This window comes from Saccopteryx leptura, chromosome 4, assembly GCF_036850995.1.
Source record: "Saccopteryx leptura isolate mSacLep1 chromosome 4, mSacLep1_pri_phased_curated, whole genome shotgun sequence".
Lineage (NCBI taxonomy): Eukaryota > Metazoa > Chordata > Mammalia > Chiroptera > Emballonuridae > Saccopteryx > Saccopteryx leptura.
In genome coordinates this window covers 49,051,257-49,076,404 of record NC_089506.1, presented here as the reverse complement: position 1 = coordinate 49,076,404, position 25,148 = coordinate 49,051,257, and the positions used below count along the sequence as shown (strand labels likewise).

The following is a 25,148-nucleotide window of genomic DNA, read 5'->3' as shown; positions in this document are numbered from 1 at the left end:
CCGTTAACCAAAGGATGCATATGGTGACGCTCACAAACTTTTTAGGCAGTATTTTTAACAACAAAATCCCTAGAAAATGTTCTGGCTGGAAAACGCAAGGTCAACAGCCGCTTTCAAAAGCCCACAAGCCCAGAGAGAGTTAGATTCAGTTACCGGTAACCTGCTCAACAAAAGGTCACCCATTTACACCTGCGGCTCTGCCCGTGACAGCCAGAAGAAAATTCTGATCACGGACAGGTGCGCAGAGCAGGGAGGGCGTGGCTTGCAGGGAGGGGCGGGGCGTGGAGAATTGGGGCGTGGCATGGATTGCGGGGCCCGGACAAGATTGCGGGATAAAAGTGTTGAGGGGCGGGGCGACGTCTGCAAGTAGTGACGGGGCGTGGTGCGGGCGGGGCTAAGTGGGGACGGCTTGGCGGGGGCGGGGCGCTCGCATCGGGAAGATGGCGCTAGGTCTGCTGCTGAGGGCGGCGCGCGGAGCGGCGGCGGTGGCGGCGCTGCGGAGGCTGTGAGTGCAGGTTCCCTTTACTCCGCCCCTCTGCCGGGCTCCGCCGCGCGGGCCGCGTGCGCTGACCCCGATTCCTGGCGGGAACCTGGGCGGGCCTGGAGTACTATGTGCTTCCCGCGCGCCGGCTCGACCTCTGTCTTCCAAGGTCGCCGACGCCCCGCGAGGGTCACTCTTTCTGCTTGTGCCTCCCTGTGGGAGGTCCTTGCTGGGAACCGGAAAATGGGTACAAGACGTTCGATCGCTCAGCCCCAGAAAAAAAAAAAGAACGAACCTCTCCCGCAAATGCTAATCATGAACGTGCAGATGTTTTGTGGAAGGGGTCCTGAAGTCTGCCTCGGAGGTTGCTCCTAATGAATGAGAACACCTTCCATTGATTGGTATGCTCAGCACGGCGGTTCCCAAAGTGGTCTGAGGACCCCTTTACACAAGAAAACTTATTGAGGACCCCTAAGAGCTTTTCCTTGTGTCTTGATTACTACGGTATGGGAAATTAAAACAAAATTTAGCCTGACCAGACGGTGGCGCAGTGGATAGAGCGTCGGACTGGGATGCGGAGGGCTCAGGTTCGAGACCCCAAAATCGCCAGCTTGAGCGCGGGCTCATCTGGCTTTAGCTAAAAGCTCACCAGCTTGGACCCAAGGTCCCTGGCTAGAGCAAGGGGTTACTCAGTCTGCCCAAGGCCCCCTGTCAAGGCACATATGAGAAAGCAATCAATGAATAACTAAGGTGTTGCAACAAAAAATTGATTGATGCTTCTCATCTCTCTTCGTTCCTGTCTGTCCCTATCTATCCCTCTCTCTGACTCTCCTTGTTTAAAAAAAAATTAAATATTAAAAAAAAGCAAACCCACTACATTTTAATACAAATGACATCTTTAATGAAAAAATAACTTTTCAAAAAAAAAGAATAGTGACATGGTTTTATTTTTTTTAATTATTTTTATTTATTCATTTTTTAGAGAAGAGAGAGAGAGATTAAGAGAGAGAGAGACAGAGAAGGGGGGGAGGAGCAGGAAGCATCAACTCCCATATGTGCCTTGACGGGGCAAGCCCAGGGTTTTGAACCCGTGATTTCAGCATTTCCAGGTCGACGCTTGATCCACTGCGCCACCACAGGTCAGGCCGGTTTTATATTTTTGATAAACGTCTTTGGTTCCATAAAGGACAGTTGGAGTCTCATATCAGCTGTTCTAGAGGAAGTTTACAAAGAAATTCCGAGCTCACGCAGATCCAGATACTACAGTAGTTGGAAAAGGGAAGACGTCATAGACCCTCTCAAAGTGTCTCAGGAAGCCCTCAGGTGTCTTCGTATGGCACTTGGGAACTGCTGGTCTAGCACTCGCCTGAACATACATTATCTCATTGATTCCCCGACCATCAAGTGAAGTCAGATGGCTTGTTTTTTTTGTTTTTTTTTTTTAATTTTTAGATTTATTTTATTTATTCATTTTAGAGAGGAGAGAGAGAGGAAGAGAGAGAGACAGAGAGAGAGAGAGGAGAGAGAGACGGGGGGGGGGGGGAGCTGGAAGCATCAACTCCCATATGTGCCTTGACCAGGCAAGCCCAGGGTTTCAAACCGGCGACTTCAGCATTTCCAGGTCGACGCTTTATCCACTGCGCCACCACAGGTCAGGCCCAGATGGCTTGTTTATAAAGATGAAGGAACTGAGTGTGGCTCCAGAACTTTTTACGTTTGTTTGCTCCTTGCTTCCTGACTCACCAGTGTCCCATGCTGGGGCCCACCTGGCCGTATGCATCCCACCTTCCCTAAACCCACGCCTGGGACATGGCCCTAGGCTGAGGGAGATCACCCCTACAAGCAGAAGAGCCACTGAAGTGTTTGCAGACCTTTCCAGAAAGTCTCTTCTTGCATGTTAAGGGGCCAGCTTCTGTGGCCTGTTTGTTCAATAATGGATCCAGTGACCACACACAGTCACCTACTTCTAAGGTGCTTGGTGCTCAGCATACAATGATCTTCACCTCCATTAGCACTGGCTCATTCTCAACACACCTAAACACCCCACCAAGGCCATGGCAGCAGGCTTTCATGCAGGGTGCTCCCCAGAGATAAGTCCTGAGTCCTGGTGTCTTCAGAACAGAGATGGGAGAAGTAAAGAACTGAGAAGGGTAAAAGTGTCGACTTAGAGAAGTCTGTGTAGAGGTCTTCATTTTTACCCAAGCTGGGCTGCTCTTCAGCTTCAGGCCAGTGAGCCTGCTTCTGCTGGCTTTTTCCTTCCGTTGTTAGAGTATCAGCACCATTGCTGATAGGCCGGGACCATTCCTGACTCCTTTTCTTAACCCTCCAACATTTGTCATTGTTGCAGGGCATAACTTTTCACTTCTAGATATGGTATCACTAGGGGTTCCTTTTCTTTAAGTCCTCTCAGCTGATAGAGCAAAGAAATATATGTATATGTGAATAGCAATCCATGCATATACACACATCTAAGACTATTTCTATATGTAACCATCTGTATTGACATTAGGTTAAACAAGAATTCTTCCTGTCTCTAGTTCTAATCCATTACCACATGGGTCATTCTAGCCCCCTACCCTTGATCATTGGTAAATTTTTACTCCAAACAGTAAGAAACCTGGCTCCCACCATCGCTATCGAGTTACTGAATTGTTTGATTTCAGCATACTTAAATAGCAATATCTGAATTGTTAGACCAGACTGCGAGGAGGAGTATAGTGCCTTTCCCTTTAGGCTTAGCAGGCTCCCCTCATTTCCAGAGTTAGTTAGGTTAGCACCTTTTTCTCCCATTCCCTTCAATGAAGTTGTTGATGTATTTGTAATACATTATTAGAATCTCTTGTTATGGTCTGCATTCTTTCCTGGGATCCCCCACCCTCCCTATTTATTTATTTATTTATTTATTTATTTATTTATTTATTTATTTACGACAGAGACATATAGACAGGCAAGAAGGGAAAGAGATGAGAAGCATCCATTCATAGTTGCATCGCTTTAGTTCATTTGATTGCTTTTTCATACGTGCCTTGACTGGAGGGCTCCAGCCGAGCCAGTGACCCATGCTCAAGCCAGGGACTTTGGGCTTCAAGCCAGCAACCTTTAGACTCAAGCCAGTGACCATGGGATCATGTCAGTGATCCTACGCTTAAGCCAGTGACCCGTGCTCAAGCCACGACCTCGGGGTTTCAAACTGCGTCCTCAGTCTCCCATGCCGATGCTCTATCCACTGCACCACCACCCGTCAGACCCAAATGATTAATTTTAATTGCATATATTAAGGTTCATTCTGTTTGCTATAAAGTCTTTGGGTTATGGAAATACAATTTCATGTAAGTTAATATAACAGTGTCATACATAATAGTTTTACTTCCCTAAAAATCACCCTATGCTACAGCTATTCATCCATCCCCCCTCCTCAAATACCTGGCGAGTACTGATCATTTTACTGTTTCTATACAATAATTTTGCCTTTTTTTAGGACGTCTTATACTGAAGTCATACAGTATATAGTCTTTTTAGACTGCATCCTCACTTAGCAAGATGCATTAAAGATCTCCATGTCTTTTTGTGACTCGATTACTCATTTCCTTATACAGTATTGCTGAATAATATTCCATTGTATAGAGATGTACCTATTGAAGGATGTTTTGGTTGATTATGAATGAAGCTGCTATAAACATTCACGTGCAGGTTTTGGACATAAGTTTCAAATCAATTGGGTAAATACAAGGAGTATGATTATGTGGTAAGACTCCGCTTTGTAAAATAATACCAAACTGTCCTCCTAAGTGGCTATACCATTTTTCATTCCAACTATGAGTAAGATGTTCCCGTTACTCTGCATCCTGGTTTAGCAGTTAGTATTGTAAGCAAGAAATTTTTTTTTAGCCATTCTAATATGTGTATTGTTGCTTTAATATGTTAATTTGTTTTAACTTGAAATTGCCTGATGTCAAATGATGTTGAGCATTTTGTCATGTTTATTTGCTGTCTGTGTATCTTCTCTGGTGAGGTGTCTATCCAGATTTTCTGCCTGTTTCTTAATTAGATTATTTTCTTATTGTAGCGTTTTAAGTATTGTTTGAATATTTTAGATATAAGTCCTCTTATTAGCTACATGTTTTGCGAATGTTTTCTCCCAGGCTGACTTATCTTTTCATTCTCTCTCTCTTTCTTTTGCTTAGAGTTTAAAGGGAAAGTGAGTTTCCTAGCGAAGCTGTGGCTGCTACACAGGCGGAGCAGCTCTTTCCCTTCTGTTCATGGCATTGTTCATAGAGCGAAAGTGATTTATTTTAATTAAGTCAGGCTTATCAGTTTTTTCTTTCATGGATTATGCTTTTGGTGTTATATTTAAATACTCATTCCCAAATCCAAAGTTATATAGATTTTCTTGTATATCCTTTTTTCAGAAGTTTTACAGTATTGTGTTTTATACTTAGGTCTATGGTCCATTTTGAGTTAATTTTTATAATAGATTTAAGGTTTCTTTAATTCACTGTTTTGTATATTGTTTAAAAAACTATCCTTTCTCCATTAAATTGCCTTTGTTCCTTTGTCAAAGATCAGTTGACTGTATTTGTGTGGATCTTGTTTGTGGCCTCTATCCTATTATATTGGTCTTTATGTGTGTTCTTTCACCAATATCATGCTGTCTTTATTACTGTAGCTTTATATTAAGTCTTTAAGTCTGGTGGTATCAGCCTTACAACTTAAGTTTTCTTTGGTATTGTGTTGGCTACTCTGAATCTTTTGCCTTTCTATATAGACTTTAGAATCAGTTTGTTAATATCCACAAAATAGCTTGCTGAGATATGTTTGGGATTGCATTGAATCTATAGATTAGGTTGAGGAGAATTGTCAGCCTAACAAACATACTGAATCTCCTAATCCATGAACATGGGATATCTCTCCATTTATTGAAATATTCTTGATTTCTTCCATCCAAGTTGAATAGCTCTCTGCATATAGATCTTATACCTGTTTTGTTAGATTTATGCTTAAGCATTTCATTTTTGGGGGGTGCTATTATAAATGATACTGTGTTTTCCAATTGTTCATTGCTGGTGTATAGGAAAGCAACTGAGTTTTTAAAAAAGTTTTATTTTTTGCCTGACCTAGCAGTAGCGTAGTGGATAGAGCATTGGACTGGGATGCCAAGGACCCAGGTTCGAGACCCTGAGGTTGCCAGCTTGAGTGCAGGCTCATCTGGTTTGAGCAAAGCTCACCAGCTTGAGCCCAAGGTCGCTGGCTCAAGCAAGGGTCTGTTGAAGGCCCATGGTCAAGGCACATAAGAGTAAGCAATCAATGAACAACTAAGGTGCTGCAACAAAGAACTGATGCTTCTCATCTCTCTCCCTTCCTGTCTGTCCCTATCTGTCCCTCTCTCTCTCTCTGTCTCTGTCACCAAAAAAAAAAAAATTATTTTTTTATTTCAGTGAGAGAGGAAGGGAGGGAGAGAGAGAGAGAGAGAGAGAGAGAAAGAAAGAGAGAGAGAAAGAGACAGGAACATCAAACTGTTTCTGTATGTGCTCTGATCAGGGATCAAACCAGCAACCTCTGTGCTTCCAGATGATGCTCTAACGGAACCAATTGAGCTATCTGGCCAGGGCAGCAATTGACTTTTTTTTTTTTTTTTTGTATTTTTCTGAAGTTGGAAACGGGGAGGCAGTCAGACAGACTCCCGCATGCGCCTGATCGGGATCCACCTGGCACGATGGGGGCAGGAGCGATGCTCTTCTCATCTGGGGCATTGCTCTGTTGTGACCAGAGCCATTCTAGCACCTGAGGCAGAGGCCATGGAGCCATCCCCAGCGCCCGGGCCAACTTTGCTCCAATGGAGCCTTGGCTGTGGGAGGGGAAGAGAGAGACAGAGAGGAAGGAGGGGGGGGGTGGAGAAGCAGATGGGCGCCTCTCCTGTGTGCCCTGGCCAGGAATCGAACCTGGGACTCCTGCATGCCAGGCCGACGCTCTACCACTGAGCCAACCGGCCAGGGCCAGCAATTGACTTTTTAATATTAATTTTGTATCATGCAAATTTGCCATAATTATTTATTAATTTCTTGAATTATTTTTTGTTAATTCCTTGGGATTTTCTACATAGACAGTCATGTAATTTGCAAACAAAGACAGTTTTTAATTCATTCTTTCCAATATGTGTACCTTTTGTTTCTTTTCTTGTCTTATGCACTAAATAGTGGTTCTAGTAAGATGCTAAAAAAGAAGTGACATTCTTGCCTCATTTCCAATATTAGGAAAAGCTTCCTGTTTCATACCAGTAAGTCTGATGTTAGCTCTGATATTGTAAATTTTTTTATTCCTCAATTGCTGACAATTTATTTGTTTTTTGTTTTGGTCATGAATAGGTGTTCATGAGTGGATGTTGGATTTTGTCAAGTTCTTTTTCTGCATCTGTAGGAAAATGGCTGGGAGTTAGACTTTGGTCCTGAGACAAGTCTTTGGTGCGGACTTTGGAACGCCAAGTCCTGTGGGGGCAGAACGCTGCCCCAGCAAGCACTGATAAGATTGTTTAAAGGAAACAGCTGATCCCTGTAGCCTTTTCCTGCATACCTGAAAGCTATTAGTTAATCATCCTTCTCTGCACCTGAATCCATTCTAGGCTAATTTGACCCAGGCTCTGCTAATTTGTTTGATGAGCAAAAACACAAATAAATATAATGAGACTGCAGTGAGCTGTGCCCTCAGTCCTAGAGGCTGGAATCCCCTCTATCCATCTTTTCTGTATGTTGTGTCTTGTGTGTGTTTTTTCTTAAGTTCAGCAGCGCCTTCCTTTCGTGCAGGCCCACGGCTGAGCTGGTCGTGGCGTGCATCAATTAATTTGATCGGATGGGTTTTTTTCTTTTTAGCCTGTTGACATGGCAGATTACAGTAATGATTTCTGATTGCTGAACGAGTCTTTTATTCCTGAAATAAATCCCACTTGGTCATGGTGTATAACTTTCTTTATACATTGTTGGGTTGGTTTGATAATATTTTTGTTGAGAGTTTTGCATCTACGTTTCTGACAGATACTGGTCTGTAGCGTTCCTTTCTTGTAATGTATTTATTTGGTATTGGTTTCATTTATCTATATATAAATATATATAGATAGATAATGTCTTTTTTGTTCCTTTATTCCTTCTTTACTGCTTTCTATTGCATTGAGTGAATATTTTCTAATGTAATATATTTAATTTCTTTAATGATATTTCCACTATTTAAAAAAAATTGAGTGGGTACTCTAGGACTTGCCATAAACATTTTATAAACATTAAATTTAAAAATATATTTTGATTGATTTGAGAGAGAGAGAGGGATCGATTAGTTGTTCCATTTAGTTGTGCATTCATTGGTTGCTTCTTGTATGTACCTTGACCAGGGATTGAACCCATAACCTTGGCATATCAGGATGATGCTCTAATCAACTGAGCTACCTGGCCAGGGCTTACCACATATCTTTTTAAAAATTGTGTTAAAATACACATAACATAAACCTTGCCATTTTCAGTGTACCATTTAGTGGTATTATTACATTCATACTATTGTGTAACCATCACCACTATCTATCACCTTTCTTTTAATCAGTCCAAACAGAAACTCCGTGCCCACAAGCAATAACTCCCCCTTCCTCCATGCCTGGTAATCTCTAATCTGCTACCCCTCTCTCTGACTTTGCCTTTTCATATAAGTGGAATTATACAATATTTTGTCTTTTACTTCTGGCTTATTTTACTTTGCATAATTCTTTCTCTCTTTCTTTCTTTCTTTCTCTTTCTTTATGTCTTTCTCTCTCTTTCTCTCTTTTTTTCTTTCTTTTTTCAGTAAGAGGAGGGAAGTCAGAGACAGACTCCCACATGTGCCCTGACCGTAATCCACCCAGCAAGCCCACTAGTGGGCGATGCTCTGCCCATCTAGGGCCCTTGCTCCATTGCAACCAGAGCCATTTTTTTAGCACCTGAGATGGGGGCCATGGAGCCATCCTCAGTGCCCTGGGCCAACTCACTCTAATCAATCCATGGCTGCAGGAGGAGAGGAGGAGAGGGAGAGAGAGAGAGAAAGAGAGGGGGGGAGGGAGGAGCGAGAGGGGGAGAGGGGGAGAGGTTGGAGAAGCAGATGGGCGCTTCTCCTGTGTGCCCTGACCAGGAATTGAACCCAGGATTTCCACACGCTGGCCAACGCTCTACCACTGAGCCAACCAGCCAGGGCCGCATAATGTTTTCAAGATTCATTCGTGTTGTAGCAGGTATCAGAACTTCAGTCCTTTTTATGACTGGATATAATTTCATTGTATGTATATTACTATATACATCTTAATTTATTAGAATCCACTTTTGGTTTATACTTAATTCCAGAAGATAGAGAAATGTTACTTATCTATAGTTTTTATTCTTTTTTCTTTTTTGTGGCATTATTGTTATACATATTATATTTATATGTTTGTAAACTCATTAATACATCATTGTAGTTATATAATTTTATGTCTTTTAGAGAAACAAAGGGAGATGCGAGTACACATACACACACTATATATAAACGTGTACATATATACAGTATATATATATACACACACACTTCATAGTATTTGTTATAGTAACCTTCTCATTTATCATTTCTGGTTCTCTTCCTTTGTTCCTGTGGTTTTGAGTTATCTGGTGCCATTTCTTTAGCCCAGTACATCTTTGCTCCCACCACCTCTTTTGTGTTGTTATTGGCAAGTATATTGCATTTCTATATTTTATAGGCCTAACAATACAATTATATAGTATTTTTTATACATTGGGTTTTTAAATTAGATAAGAAAGGAGCAGAACTATACACTTACACTGTGTTTTATAATTACATGATTACCTGTACCATTGCTCTTTGTGTATGTGTGTGTGTGAATTCGAATTATGAGATCACTTACTTTAAGCCTGAAAATATTTCTTGTAAAATGGGTCTGCTGGCAGCAGCCCTATACTCGTGCATGTCCTATTAGAGTCTCAGGAATATGACAGAGCTTTTCAAAGCTCCCTATGGACATCTCATTTGCTAGCTTTTCTCATTAAGTTTTTCAGTGAGTCTGTTTTTGCCCCAATTGTTAACCATCTCAGGTAGCTATAATGTTAGATAATTGCTTCTGATTATTTTCAACAAACGCCCTAGGGAAAAGGCTGTTTTCACTTTTGAGCTCTGAGTCAGGGCAGCTTTCAGTCGGGTCTTCCAGGATAGTGACAGGTCGGATAGTGACAGTTCTCTGGGAGCGGGGCTTGGAAAGAGCTCGAACCTGCCCTGCCTCCTCAGGGGCTGCCAGGCTGCGGGTTTGCAGGTGATTGTGGCTGTTGATTTCACTGACCTGGGGAAAAGGAGGATAGGGTATGTTCAAAACCCACATAATTTGCTGTTCTTACCATTCATGTTTCTTGAATAAATGCTTCCAGATAACTGCATAAGTTTGGTTAATTTCTAGAGTTCTGAAAAAGTTGGTCAATATTTTCATTGCCTTTATGGAGGATAGGATTTTTGAAGAACCTTTCTCTACAATTTTGCTGAAGTCACACCGGCTTAGAGTTTTGATCAAGAATGGATTTGAGGCCCTGGCCAGTTGGCTCAGTGGTGGAGTGTTGGCCTGGCATGCAGGAGTCCCGGGTTCGATTCCCGGCCAGGGCACACAGGAGAAGCACCCATCTGCTTCTCCACCCCTCCCCCTCTCCTTCCTCTCTGTCTCTCTCTTCCCCTCCCGAGGCTCCATTGGAGCAAAGTTGGCCCAGGCGCTGAGGATGGCTCCTTGGCCTCTGCCTCAGGCGCTAGAATGGCTCTGGTTGCGACAGAGCGATGCCCCAGATGGGCAGAGCATCGCCCCCTGGTGGGCATGCTGGGTGGATCCTGGTCGGGCGCATGTGGGAGTCTGTCTGACTGCCTCCCCGTTTCCAACTTCAGAAAAATACAAAAAAAGAATGGATTTGAATCTATCAAACTTTTTTTCTATATATTGTGATGCTTATAAAGCTTGTCTTCTTTAGTGTGTTAATATGGTAAATTAGATTAATTAATATTTAAAGATACACAGACTTTTTCTGTCCTATGGTGGTGCAGTGGATAAAAGCATTAAACCTGGAATGCTGAGGTTGCCGGTTTGAAACTCCAGTCTTGCCGGGTCACGGCACATATGAGAAGCGACCGCTGTGAGTTGATGCTTCTCATTCCTCCCCTGCCCTCTCTCTCTCCTCTCCAAAATCAATAAATAAAATCTTTTTTTTTTTTTTCCCTGAAGCTGGAAACGGGGAGAGACAGTCAGACAGACTCCCACATGCGCCCGACCAAGGATCCACCCGGCATGCCCACCAGGGGCGATGCTCTGCCCATCCTAGGCGTCGCTATGTAGCGACCAGAGCCACTCTAGCGCCTGAGGCAGAGGCCACAGAGCCATCCCCAGCGCCCGGGCCATCTTTGCTCCAATGGAGCCTTAGCTGCGGGAGGGGAAGAGAGAGACAGAGGAAGGAGAGGGGAGGGGTGGAGAAGCAGATGGGCGCCTCTCCTGTGTGCCCTGGCCGGGAATCGAACCCGGGACTTCTGCACGCCAGACCAACGCTCTACCACTGAGCCAACCGGCCAGGGCCAATAAATAAAATCTTTAAAGGTACGCAGACCTTGCATTCCAGGAATAAATTCCACTTGATTATGATGTCTTATAAAATATTATTGGATTAAATGTGCTGAAATTTTGTTTCAAATATTTGCATCTATGCCCATAACAAATTAGCATATAGTTTTCTTATACTGTCTTGGTCTGGGTTTGGTATCGGGTAATTATGGCCCATACCAGATACTAGAATGCAATGGAGAGTGTTCCCTCTTCTTCTGGAGTGGATTGTGTAGAATCGGTAATATTTTTTTCCTTAAATATTTGTGCATGGAATTTTCTTTGTGGAAAAAAAATGTTAAACTACAAATTCAGATTATCTAGTTCTTCTTGAGTGAGCATTGGTAGTTTGTGTTTTTAAGAGATTTGTCAATTTCATCTGAGTTGTCAAATTTATAAGCATAGACTGTACACACCATAAAATTTATCCTTAATAAGTATGAATTACATAATCGTCAGTAAATTTGTAGAGTTGTGCAGCCATCACCACAATCCAGTTTTAGATCACCCCCCAAATTTCCATCATCCCCCAAATTTTGTCAAGCTCATTTGCATTTAACCCTTACTTCTGTCTCCAGTCTTACCATCCTCTTAATGTTCATGTTGTCAATAGTGATGTGCCCTCTTTCCCTGATATTGGTAATTCTTTTTTCTCTCTTTCATTTGATGAGTATGGCTAGTTCTGTTAGTTTCACTGGTCTTCTTAAAGAACCATCTTTCAGTTTTGTTGATTTTTTTCCGCCTATTTTTGTTTTCTATTTCATTGATTTCTGTTCCTATGTTTATTATTTCTATCTTCAGCTTGCTTTGGGTTTAATTTTCCCTTATGTTCTAGTTTCTAGATAATTGATTTTAGACCTTTCCGCTTTTTTAGTATAGGCATTTAATAATAGATTTGTCTCTAAGTCATATTTTAGCTGCCTCTAGCAATTGTGCAAGATTTCTGATACTTGGAATCTCTTTCCTTCTTATCTTGATACTCTGTTTTCTAAAGAAATTAGCAAAACTTTGAAAGGAGAAGAGCCCAGTGACTGTAAGTTGAGCGGTGGTAGGAGAAGTGTGCCGGAGAGCTGTCTCTTGCTTGGCAGTGTCGGGTTAGAGAGGAAGCTGGAAGAGGGAGAAACAGGGGAAGACAGTTTAGAGAGGTGATAAATACAAGCTAAGCACCCGAGACTGGGTAAACGAGGGACAGTATATGAGGAACCAGCTGGGCTGTGGTAAGTGGCAGGAAGGGCCTTTGATGGGATTCCAAGAGGCCCCTTTGTAGGGTTGACCTCACTTTGAAGCCTCCTCAGGTTGTGGTGAACCACTGCCGTCCCTCTGAACCACTGCCGTCCCTCTGAACCACTGCTGTCCCTCTGTACTACTCTGAGGCCATTAAGGGAAGAAAGGAAGGAAGAGAACCAATGGGAAGATAGAAATGGAAGAAAGGGGATGCAGAGGGGAGAGGCTAGAGCAGAGAAGAATGGAAACAGTAAGAGAGAAATGCCGCAACCCGTACGACGAGTTTATTCTAGGGTCTCGAGCAGGAAATGGTACGAAATTGAATGAAAAATAGACAGAGACTTAAAGATATATACAGGATGGGTTCGGGAGGATGCCACAGCTCATTGCCAACAGTCACTACTGTCCGAGCCACAAAAACATGGCCGCCCCCAGAAAACATCTGTCTTTATTTTCTGGGTAAGATGGGCCATTAGCAATTCAATGACATTTCCAAGGCAACCCAAGAAAACCACCAGGTGCAGAAAAAAACCCACCATCTTAATTTTAAACAAAGAAGTACTGGACATGTTTTCTTTGAATATATGTTCCCTGATTTATTGATGTCACCCCATTAACATTAATAAAAATTTATTTATAAAAAAAATTTAAAAAAATAAACAAAGAAGTAACTAGCTTCCAAACCTTCCGGGGAACATGGGCGGCAGAAGGAGCAGAGAAGCACAGCCCTCTGTTAACTTAATTAGGCAGGTGAGGTGGGGATTTGGGTGCAACACCTCTGTCCCCTAAATCCAGACTGCAGAATACCCTGTTTACTTTTCGGTTCCCAACAGAGAAAGGGAAGAATGCTAAAAACAAGGCAGGGGTTAAAGACAACTGAGAATTTTTTAAGTGATCATTTTGTAAATAACCTAGAATGAGAATGAGTACTTTATCACTTGAACTGGTATTAAAAGGTCAAAGTGAATTGTTAGGCATATTAAAATGTTTATTGGCATAATTAGAAATTGATTTCAGTTGCCCAAACATATGGTAAGAAGCTAAAAGAGGATCCTGTAAACAAAAGTAATATTTTTGGCTGTGAGGCAGAAAGTAACTTTAAGTGGTTCGGGGAGATAGGGGGACCGACCATCTCAACCTGCCCTGGACTGTCCTGGCTTTAGCACCGTAATAAGTTTCACATTCCGGAAGCCCCTCTGTTTGTTCCACGCAAACCAGGATAGTTTTCATCAGAGATAGAGAAGTGACATGCTGAAGGATGGTCTAGTGGTAGACCAAAGGTTCAGGAATTAGAACTAGAGCCTTCTAGAATGGCCTCCTAAAGGAATGGTACAGGAGAGAGTATTTAATGGAGAAAGAAGGGCCTCTGCTAGGTGTAGGGCCGAAGAAAAGGAGGAGACTTTGCAGAATCAGGAAATACCAACAGGGGGTACATAGACGAGGAATAATAGCCAGAGGGCAGGAGACATGCCCTTGAGCTGGACAGAGGAGTTGGGAAATGAGGTATGCCAGAGCAAAAGTTAGTGAGTGGGCAGCAGCCAAGCTGCTAAGCAGTAACTAAAAGAGGTAGGGGCCTGAATTCAACGATACAAATGGGCATGGGTGGTGCCTCTCGGAAGAGATGTAGTGACGGGGAAATGCCCAGCAAGGGGCTGTTTGCTAGGGCAAGTCTGTGCCTCGCCTATTGAATAGCGTACTTTTGCTTGTGGATTTATTGCAGTAGGGCTTCTGCTCCCCCTGTACCATTATCCTGTTACAGAGTTTTAATGTAGACTAGAACCATCTCTGTGGGTGCCAAAAAGACCATAGTGGGAAAAGGGGAAAAAGGACATTGGTAGTTGCATGGCCACAGTCGCCGCTCTCATGGCCGTGCGGGTGCAGGTTCCCATTAGATTCGGGCAGACTAAAGAAACAGTGGAGCCAGAACATGGGCCATCCTTTATTCAAGTCTCGCACCGGCCGCCAAGAAACACACAGGGAAACACTTCCTTTTCACTCAGAGCTTACAAAGCTACTGACACATTATCCAGTTCCACAACCAGGAGAATCTTCTCCGGTTTCTCCTAGAGTCAAAGGCCTCACCATTCCCAAAGTCCCTCATCTCTGGTTCCCCATCTCCTTCTTCAAACTTTCTGCATTCTCTCTGCAAAAATGGCTTTTCTCTCCTCCGGCACACATTAGCAAGACAGTGGCCCTTCCTAAACAGGAAGGTAATTTGCAATTTCACAGATCACATACCTGGTGCTGCCCAACACCATTTTTGAACGCTAAAAGTGGGCAAACTAAAAAAATACAGATTTTACAAACTCAACAATAGCCCAAATGATCTCCATGGAAGAGGCCAAGGAGTTGGAAGGATTGGAACCCAAAGGTGAAACCTTAACGGAAAAGCCCTCAACTCTCTACCCTATTAGTCCCATGAATCAAGAGAGGAGTTGAGTAGTCTTATCACACATGCTTTCCTCTACTTTGAATAACTGTAGCCACTGAAGTCTCCATCTTTTCAAGGAACTCTCCTGAGTGCCTCCATTTTGCAGAATGTTTGAGTGGCATAAGCCCTTCGTTCTTCCAGACATACCCCTTGGTATTGTGTTGAGGATGGACTATTCCCTGACATTATATTTGAGGCTTAGCAGGTGAGTGCGTACACTTGGTCATGGGTGAGCCTGGTGGAAGACACGATACGAGGTCAGTGAGGTGGCGGTGACACTGCTCGGCGTCGGCACTTTAGTGAAGTAGTTAGGTTCTACAGTGATGGCTTTGCAATAGCCGAAGTCCAGTTGATGTAATACCTCCTAACAACTTTTGATGATAGTTTTCTTAACTAAATGTTACAATGGTCACTCTGTAGGAGTTGCCATTTTATGTATGACTGTCTATGGGGAAATCCACAGGTGCATATGGCTAGAATTTTTAGAAAGACAGAGAGAAGAAAGCTGAGCTCCTTGAAGAGTGGTTATTGGTAGTTCTGATGAACATGCTTATGATTGGAAGAGTTGTTAACTGTAAAAACACTGTGCTTTCCTATCCCTGAATTCAACTGGAGCTGTCCTGTTGTTCCTCATTGTTATTTATCCCTCTTTATATTGTTCATGATCTCAACAGGTTAAATTTAGAATTTTATTAGTCAATAAAGAAAATATCAAGGACACAGTATTGGCTTTTCTTTCTTTCTTTCTTTCTTTCTTTCTTTCTTTCTTTCTTTCTTTCTATTTCTCCCTCTCTCTCTTTCTCTCCCTCTTCCTCTCTCTCTTTCTCTCCCTCTCCCCCTCCCCTCCCTCTTTCCCTCCCTCCCTCCTTCCCTTTCCTCCTTTCTTTTTCATTTTTCCACTATAAACCAGGTTTAAGATGACTTTTTATTTAATTGCTTTGTTTTTATGTTTTGGTTAAATTTTAGGATGTTAACCTAATCTTGGAGCATTGATGTTCACTGTGTTCCACAACTCTGTCACATGTATATTTATATGTATATAACCACAGTTGTTCATTTTGTCTATTTCCAAGATTTCTTTCTTGTGAAGTGCAGAGATAAACATCTCTACCAAAATTTGGCTACCCATACTTAGGTACTTGGAGATAAATTTCTACATGTGAATTTGCTAGGTCAAAGAGTATGGCCATTTTGAGCCTTTTGATGCTTGTTGTCAAATCACCCTCCAGAAAGGGTGATGGAGCCGGATTGCAGAATGCTGTGTAGAGGCTTATTTGCCCATGTTCCTTGGCATTATCAGACCCATGCACAGTGAAGTGAGCAGACTGCCTTGTTGGTTACACAGCTGGCAGATCCAGGCCCGGGAGGAACCCCACCCCCTGGCTGTGAGCCCCTGGCGGCTCTTCCCTCAGTGGCCTTGGCTGTCACACTGACCCAGCTACACAGTGTTTCTGTGAGCGGCCATGAAATTCCACCTCTCCTGCAAGTTCTCTTCAGAATTACACCACATGTAACATCTTCCTCTTAGCTAAGCTTTTGTGATTAATGAAGGTGCCAGATTTCATAACAAAGGACCAAAGCCACATTCTGGGAGAAGAGAGGGTTCTGCTTTGGACGCTTTGGAATGAGCAAGACCATCTTCTCTTTCTCTGCGCTGTGTTCTGACTGAGAAGACAGTCACTGCAGTGCTCTATAAGTATTTGCAGGATATTAAAAAATGTAAAGACAACATTTTTTACTTATTGTCCTAGTTGCCATCGCCAATAAAATTAGGGTCATAATTTAGTGGTAGACCAGGTTTGCTAAAAGTTGTCCAATGATGAAAAATTGTATATTATCAAAATAAGGGCCTTTCTCTGAACCTTTTTAAAATATGTGTGGCATTTAAAAACATCATTGCATGTGTATACATTGTGCTACTTGACAAGTAGTGCAGGCTTATTTTAAAGCACTTACACATGACTTGTCTTTTTCATTAATCTCTCATTATTTTTTCTGAGAAAGATGATATGCCCACTTTATCTTTTGGCCAAATACAAAAAAAGTTAAAGGGGAAAAGAAAATATGCCAAATGCTATTTTCACACAGAGACACTGGAGGGCGCTCTAGCAATGGAAGATGTGAATTGGTAGCAATGGGAGATGTAAATTGTCTCCTAACAAACATGCCTATTAGAATAAGGTATGAGAGTTGTTTTCTTGATCATTTTTAAGACAAATGAAAGACACATAGATGGTAGAGGAAATATTTCTGTATTGACCTACTGTCCTTTAAAAAATTTTATGAAAAACAAGAAGTGGCTCTGTGCTCTGGGCCTATTCAGTACCTCCTCTATCCCCTTCCCCCTTCCTGCCACACCTGACCCCTTTCCAGAGCTGTGTCCTCTGCATGGAGCACAGGGAGAGAGAGACAGAGACAGACAGACAGGCAGGAAGGGAGAGAGATGAGAAGCATCCATTCTTCATTGTAGTTACTTAGTTTCCTTAGTTGTTCATTGATTGCTTTCTCATATATGCCTTGACCAGGGGCTACAGCAGAGCGAGTGACCCCTTGCTCAAGCCAGCGACCTTGGGCTCAAACCAGCGACCATGGGGTCATGTCTATGATCCCACGCTCAAACCAGCAATCCTGAGCTCAAGCTGGTTAGCCCGTGCTCAAGCCAGATGAGCCTACGCTCAAGCTGGTGACTTTGGGGTTTCGAACCTGAGTCCTTCGCTTCCCAGTTCGATGCTCTATCCGCTGCACCACTGCCTGGTCAGGCAGGAGGATTCTTTCTTGACCACCCTGTACAACATAGCACCTCTTCCCCTAATAACCTCCGCACTCTCTTCTCCCTCACTCAGCCTAATGATTTTTCCATTGCACTCACCTCTGCCTGACATTGTACATTTATCTGTTTATCCTCTGCCTGCATCCCACCCACCCCTAGAGATTCATGAGATCAGGGACTTGACCAGTTTATCCCAACCTTTATACCGGTGCCTAGCACATAGTAAGTGCCAAATATAAATCTGCTGAATGAAAAACAACAACAGATTTATGAATAGTTTTTAAGATAGTGTTGTTTGGAGGTTAGTGCCTTTTTTATTATAGTAAAACAAACATAACATGTTTTCATCATTTTGACCCTTTTTTTCTTTTTCTTTTTTTGTGTATTTTTCTGAAGCTGGAAACGGGGAGAGACAGTCAGACAGACTCCCGCATGCACCCGACCGGGATCCACCCGGCACGCCCACCAGGGGCGACGCTCTGGCTCTGCCCCTCGGGGGCGTCGCTCTGCCACGACCAGAGCCACTCTAGCACCTGGGGCAGAGGCCAAGAAGCCATCCCCAGCGCCCGGGCCATCTTTGCTCCATTGGAGCCTCGGCTGCGGGAGGGGAAGAGAGAGAGACAGAGAGGAAGGAGTGGGGGAGGTGGAGAAGCAAATGGGCGCTTCCCCTATGTGCCCTGGCCGGGAATCGAACCCGGGTCCCCTGCACGCCAGGCCGACGCTCTGCCACTGAGCCAACCGGCCAGGGCCCATTTTGACCCTTTTTAGTGTATAGTTCAGTGGCATTAAGTTGTTCTACAACTGCATTCACATTGTACAGCCGTCACCACCATCCATCTCCAGAACTTCTTCATCATCGCAAACCGAAACTCTGTACCCATCGAACACAGACTTCCCATTATCTCCTTCCCTCAGCCCCAATAGCCACTCTTCTTTCTGTCTCTCTGAATGTGATTATTTTATACTCATATAACTGGAATCACACAGGATTTATCTTTTGTGGGCTTACTTTACTAGCAGAATGTCTTCATGGTTTATCCATGTTGTTGTGTGTGTCAGAATTTCCTCCCCTTTTAAGGCCGAATAATATTTCATTATATGTGTGCTTCATTTTGTTTATTCATTTATCAAAGGACATTTGATCATTTCCAACCTATAGCTATTGTTAGGACATGTTTTATATAGAACTCAGAAATGTGATGTTAAGGGTTTGAGTTGAAAGTCGATTTCTTTGAAATGGTGATAGCATCTTTATATTATACCAGTGTGTCATAATACACCCTTGAGTGATTTATTCCTTTTTTTTTTTTTTGAGAGAGAGAGAGAGAGGGAGAGAGAGAAACAGGAAAATCGAGCTGCTCTTGTATGTGCCCTGATAGCGGAATCGAACCCTGCACCCTCCGTGCCCCAGGAGAATGCTCCAACCAACCGAGCCATCCTGCCAGGGAGATTTATGCCTTCAGGAAAATATTCTTGGTACAGATCAAAGTAGAAACTTATTCAAGATCCTAAAAATCAGAATTACTTTAATACTTCTATTGATGCTATTTGGGTTTTTCTTACAAATGTAAAAAAAAAAAAAAAAAAGTTCACCAAATCAAATTACTAACACTCAGGTATAAGCAGGAAGACCCTGGGTAGCTCTATGGGACTCTCATTCAGTGGTGACCCTGCATTTGGCTCTTGACCCTGTTCAAGGCCCTTGCCTAACCTGAGCCTTATTATTCTCACAATGAAAACAAGGAGGGTGGATTAGATGCCTCCTTCCAACTGACATTCCATAATTTAAAAAGGAATTATTTTTTTAAAGATTTTATTTATTCATTATAGAGAGGAGAGAGAGAGAGAGAGAGAGAAAGAAAGAAGGGGGGAGGAGCAGGAAGCATCAACTCCCATATGTGCCTTGACCAGGCAAGCCCAGGGTTTTGAACAGGCAACCTCAGCATTCCAGGTTGACGCTTTACCCACTGCGCCACCACAGGTCAGGCTAAAAAGGAATTATTGAGGACTTTGGAGAATGCAGAAATATCAAATATACCAGATAATAGCTCTCCCCCCCACCCCGAAGTTATGGATGCAGTTTGTACCCGTTGTCTTGAACTCCTGTTGCCATCTTGGGAGGTGTTTGGGTCCATGTGTTGTCTGTCCATCATCCTTTACATCTTCAAGTCCAGAGGTGTCTCCATTATTACTCTGTCTGCAGCAGGCCTGCTGCCAGTTCTCTGTTCGAGGCCTCGGTTCAAGTGGCAGCTGACGGCTACAGTGCTGAGGGGCTGTGATTTTGAAATAATTCAGGTGTGCTGGAAATACAGAACCTAGAAGAACTCAGGAGTAAGGAGAGATGAATATCCCACATTTTGGTCTACTCTGCAAAAGGGACTCAGAAAAGTGGAGACAGGATTTTTGCCTGGATCCTGTTTTTTCCTGCCTTTTTAGTGCCCTCATGCACAGTGCTCTTCGGGCTAACCCAGTGTTTCCCAACCTTTTTTGTGCCATGCCCCACCTTAACCTTTCTAAAATTTTTATGTCCCTCCCTATGTAACATACATAATTTTTAACATTAAAAAATTGATTTGTTCACTTAATAAACATAAATGATAGGTTCTAGGAAGAAATCACTATGAAATTGTTAACAAAACACAGTAAGTAAAATTTCAAAACATATAATGAAAAACAGAAATTTAAATTCCAAATAATTTTAATACAGATTTTTCTATATTAATTTATTATTTTAATTTAGTGTGATCCTTGCGCTTGATGCTTGCTGCACAGAGATTTTATATTAGGTTCCAATTTGGTTAGCTTTAGTCTCAAGTCTCCACGTTGTGTTATATCCAGCCGATTTCTTTTTTTTACCAGTAAATCATTTACAGCACTAAATCCACATTCAGCTAAAAATGAAGATGGAAACGGTAGCAATAGTTTTCTTGCACATTTGGTTGAATTTGGGTATTTGATTTCTGTTTCCTCACAAAGCCATGCCATCACTCCTTTGATATTAAATAAAGCTTTAATTGACTCATCATTTTGCAATTCTGCGAGTTCTTCTTGATACTGCATATTTGATATATCAGACAAATCCACTAACATTGGCTGCATCATCCATGTTGGGAAATCAATTTGTTTTAAATCAGAAAATCTTTCTTTTAAATCAGCCGATAGAATATTCAAATGATTGACAATAACAAGTAAAGCGGTATCAGTTACTTCACATTTTTGGAGCCAATGAGATTGTTTAAAGTTTTTGTTGTTAATATGTTTCTGACATAACTCAATATTGGTAATGAAACCAAATATCTTTGCTTTTGTATTGACAAGAGTTTTATTTGTTCCTTGAAGTTGCTTATTTAATATATTTAGTTTTTCAAAGATATCGGCTAAATAACTCACAAATGCTTTACCATCTATTGTTAACAGATACTTCATTTCAGGTTTGTCACTTAAAAAATCACTAAGAGTATCAAACAGTTCCATAAATCTTTTCAAACAGTTTCCTTTAGATAGCCATCTTACTTCAGTATGAAGTAAAAGTCTCACATGGTCTTCATTTTGTTCTTCACAAAATAGCTTGAAAAGACGCTCACATTTGGCACTAGCTTTAATAGCATTAACACGCTTTATTACTGTATGTAATACTTCATTCAGAACAGGCGAGATGTTTTTAGCTACCAAGTTTTCCCTATGAATAACACAATGCACAAGAATCATTTCTGGATTCGTATCTTTCATCAATTTTAAGCAGCCATTTTTCTTGCCCATCATATTGGGAGCACCATCTGCAGCACAAGATGATATATTTTTCATTGGTATATCATTGACATCTAAGTAGTTTTTTAGCTTATTATATATATCTTTGGAGGTAGTGGTGCTTTCTAATCTTTTACAGAACAACATTTCTTCAGCAAAATGTCCTTTATCAATATATCTTACATAAGTTATTAATACTGCCTCACTGTCTCTCAAAGTTGATTCATCCATTTGCAAGGAGAATTTTCTTGTTTTCAGCTTTTCAATAAGTTGTTTTTCAATATCCTCACTCATTTTGTCTATCCTTCTGTTAATAGTATTGTCACTGAGTGGCATAGCTTTTACATCTTTGTCATCTTTTTCAAGAACTGTTTTTAAGAAATGCTGATATTGATGGTTTTATTCAATTCTCTCCTATAGTGTGATTTTCTCCAGTTTTAGCAATGAATAAAGAAATTTGATAACTAGCCTCAAGAACACGATTATTAGTTGATGTATGAGCAGTAGATAGAGACTTTAATGTTGTTCTTTTTTCAAAATTTTTCTTTAAAGTTTTAAAGTAACTCAAATCTGAATTAATATGAGCACTATGTTTCGCCTTCAAATGCGCCTCAAGATGACCTTGTTTCATTGATTCGTTGGTCAAGCATTGCTGGCATAAAAGACAAAAAGGAATCTGCTCATCGTGAACAGCGGGTATAAACCAAATTTTAAATATTCCTCCGAATATTGACGAGTTTTTTTCTTGCTTGCACCACTCATTTTAAGAAATAAAAATAAGATCAATTAAAAACTAATATTAAAATACGTGTTAAAATATATTCAATGTGACATAGAGTAAACGTATACTAAAAATTCATATTTATTTAAATGTATATAACACATTTACTACACTACCACCGCAAATCAAAAGGTATCTATATTTTTTCCACTTGACAAAATTTTCTGGAAAGTTATGCTTCTAAAATTAAAATTGTTGTGCATGCACTATTATAGCCCCAATAATATTTATAAAATATTAGTGCTTTCTAGCCCCAATGCAAGAAGTACTTAATAAAGAGTTTAATATTGATAAAAATAAAATCAAATACTTACCAATTATATCTATACAATATATATGTATATTTATTAAATCAACAAGCTTTTACAACAGTTTTGACTGACACTTATTTCAAATTAACACCAACTGAATGATGTGAAACACTACAGAAGTTGCCATGGGCCAATTAGGTGAGAATAACTGCGTTGTTTAGCGAGTTTTTAAAACGTCCGGGGTTCCCCGTGGCAGACGGCACGCTCCGCGGTGAACCCAGGACGAAGTTTACTTGAGGACGCCAATCACCCAGTTGATATTTTGGTCTCGTCAAACGAAATTATACTTAATAATTATTTACCACAATTATATAAGAATTGCATTTTTTGTTAAATTTGGCACTGATATCTAGCATTGCATTTAAATGGCCCGGGGCGAAAGAGTTAAAGTTGTGTCGAGTCCATTTTCAAATTGCCCCCCTTAACTATCGAATTGCCCCCCTGTGGGGTGTGGGCCCCACGTTGGGAAACACCGGGCTAACCTGTCCTGTGTCCATAGTCAGCAGTCCCCCTAGTGAGCCAGTGAATGTGAGAAAACCAGCATGTGCTAATGTCATATGTGTAGCCTCACTCGTATTATACATTTTAACAAGTGCCTCCTGCAGATGCCTTACCTGCAAAGGAGTCAGGCCAGTTAAAGAAATTTCTCCTTTATCAGGAAAGCAAATGTGGACATAAGAAAGGCTCTTAGCGTTTCGTCCACCCCCAACCTCTGGACAAGGGTCCAGGCTGTGAACCGGGTCACCAGTGGCCTTCTGTGCTGCAGAATAGTCAGGAATCACCAGGTGACCTGGTGACATGCCTGAGACCAGACAGAAGTCTTTTTTTTTTTTTTTTGTATTTTTCTGAAGCTGGAAACGGGGAGAGACAGTCAGACAGACTCCCGCATGCACGGGACCGGGATCCACCCTGCACGCCCACCAGGGGGCGACTCTCTGCCCACCAGGGGGCGATGCTCTGCCCCTCTGGGGTGTTGCTCTGTCGTGACCAGAGCCACTCTAGCGCCTGGGGCAGAGGCCAAGGAGCCATCCCCAGCGCCCGGGCCATCTTTGCTCCAATGGAGCCTTGGCTGCGGGAGGGGAAGAGAGAGACAGAGAGGAAGGAGAGGGGGAGGGGTGGAGAAGCAGATGGGCGCCTCTCCTGTGTGCCCTGGCCGGGAATTGAACCCGGGACTTCGCACGCCAGGCCGATGCTCTACCACTAAGCCAACCGGCCAGGGCCAGACAGAAGTCTTACTCAGAGCCTACTCTCCCCCCTCTGCCCTGCAGCCACCCACCCACACACTCACCACCACTTCTCAATGACCTCAAGCTTCCTAATGTGGGTTCCAATCATATAACCCAGCGTCTTACCTGGTATAAATTCCCTGATGTTCTCCACTGTCTGCTGCATGAAATCCGAATCCCTAGGGTGTTCTCACCCATCGCCCACTTTCCAGTGTCTCTCCTGGAGCTGCTCACCTTGCCCCATTCAACCAGAATGCTCACTGTTCTCGGCTCCCACTCAACCCTTTCCCCCTCTGATTTGCTCACACTCTTCTTCCACCTCATCCCTCAGGGCCTGCCCATCCATCAGGGCCCCTTGCAAATGCCACTTCCTCCTGGAAGCCACTTCCCTGGCCCTCTCCAAGAGCAGCCCTCTCTCCCTTTCCCTATGAAGCCCCAACCCGTCTAATGGCCCTTGCCACCTTTTCCTTCCTGAGGGTCCTAGGATCAGAACTCCGAGTTGACTTGATGCCTTCACCTCCCTCCTCAAACACACCCCATCTGTTGCCAGGTCTGTTGAGTTCCTCCTTCAGTTGCCAACTCTTCCCCACTGTGTTAGTTTTCTCTTGCTGCTGTAACAGACTGCCACAAGCTAGAGGCTTAAAACAACACACATTTGCTCTCTGGTGCTCTGGAAGCCAGGAGTCTGAAGTGGGTCTTCATGGGCTGACCCCAAGCTGCTAGCCGCTGCATTCCCTTCAGAGGCTCTCGGGGAGAACCTGGGTCCTTAGCTCTTCCAGCCTCTGGAGGTTTGTCCATGTTCTTTGGCTCATGGCTCTTTTCTCTGCCTCCAAAGCTAGCAATGTGGGTCAAATTCTTTTGCTGCCATCTTTTTGGTTCTCAGTCTTCTGCCTCCCTTTTCCACTTTCAAGAATATTTGTGATGGCCCTGGCCGGTTGGCTCAGTGGTAGAGCGTCGGCCTGGCGTGCAGAAGTCCCGAATTCAATTCCTGGCCAGGGCACACAGGAGAAGCACCCATCTGCTTCTCCACCGCTCCCCCTCTCCTTCCTCTCTGTCTCTCTCTTCCCCTCCCGCAGCCGAGGCTCCATTGGAGCAAAGATGGCCCGGGCGCTGGGGATGGCTCCTTGGCCTCTGCCCCAGGTGCTAGAGTGGCTCTGGTCGCAACAGAGCGACGCCCTGAAGGGGCAGAGCATCGCCCCCTGGTGGACATGCCAGGTGGATCCCGGTCGGGCGCATGTGGGAGTCTGTCTGACTGTCTCTCCCCATTTCCAGCTTCGGAAAAAAAAAAAAAAAAAAAAAAGAATATTTGCGATTATACTGAGCCCAACCTAATAATCCAGGGTAATCTCCCCATGCCAAGGGCAGCTAATTAACCTTAATTTCATCTGCAACTTTAATTGCATGTTGCCACATACCCTAATGTATTCATAGGTTCTGGGGTTAGGATATGGACATCTTTGGGGGACCATTATTTTGCTTACCACACTCCCTCTGCTAGACTCAGGTTTGAGCCTTTGGAGTACCTATCTCACTATAGAAACTATAACTTCTGTCTAGTT

General features: G+C 42.8%; 1 protein-coding gene across 3 annotated transcripts in view; it reads left to right on the top strand.

Moving 5' to 3' along the window:
* Nucleotides 1-398: 398 nt before the first annotated feature.
* CLYBL (citramalyl-CoA lyase) overlaps nucleotides 399-25,148 on the top strand; it is a 272,254-nt gene continuing 247,504 nt past the window's right edge. For all 3 annotated transcript variants that reach the window (XM_066380615.1, XM_066380616.1, XM_066380614.1), the window contains exon 1: nucleotides 399-505. In XM_066380615.1, the coding sequence (XP_066236712.1) occupies nucleotides 441-505 (65 nt within the window). In that variant the 5' untranslated portion in view covers nucleotides 399-440. The remainder of the gene's footprint in view (nucleotides 506-25,148) is intronic.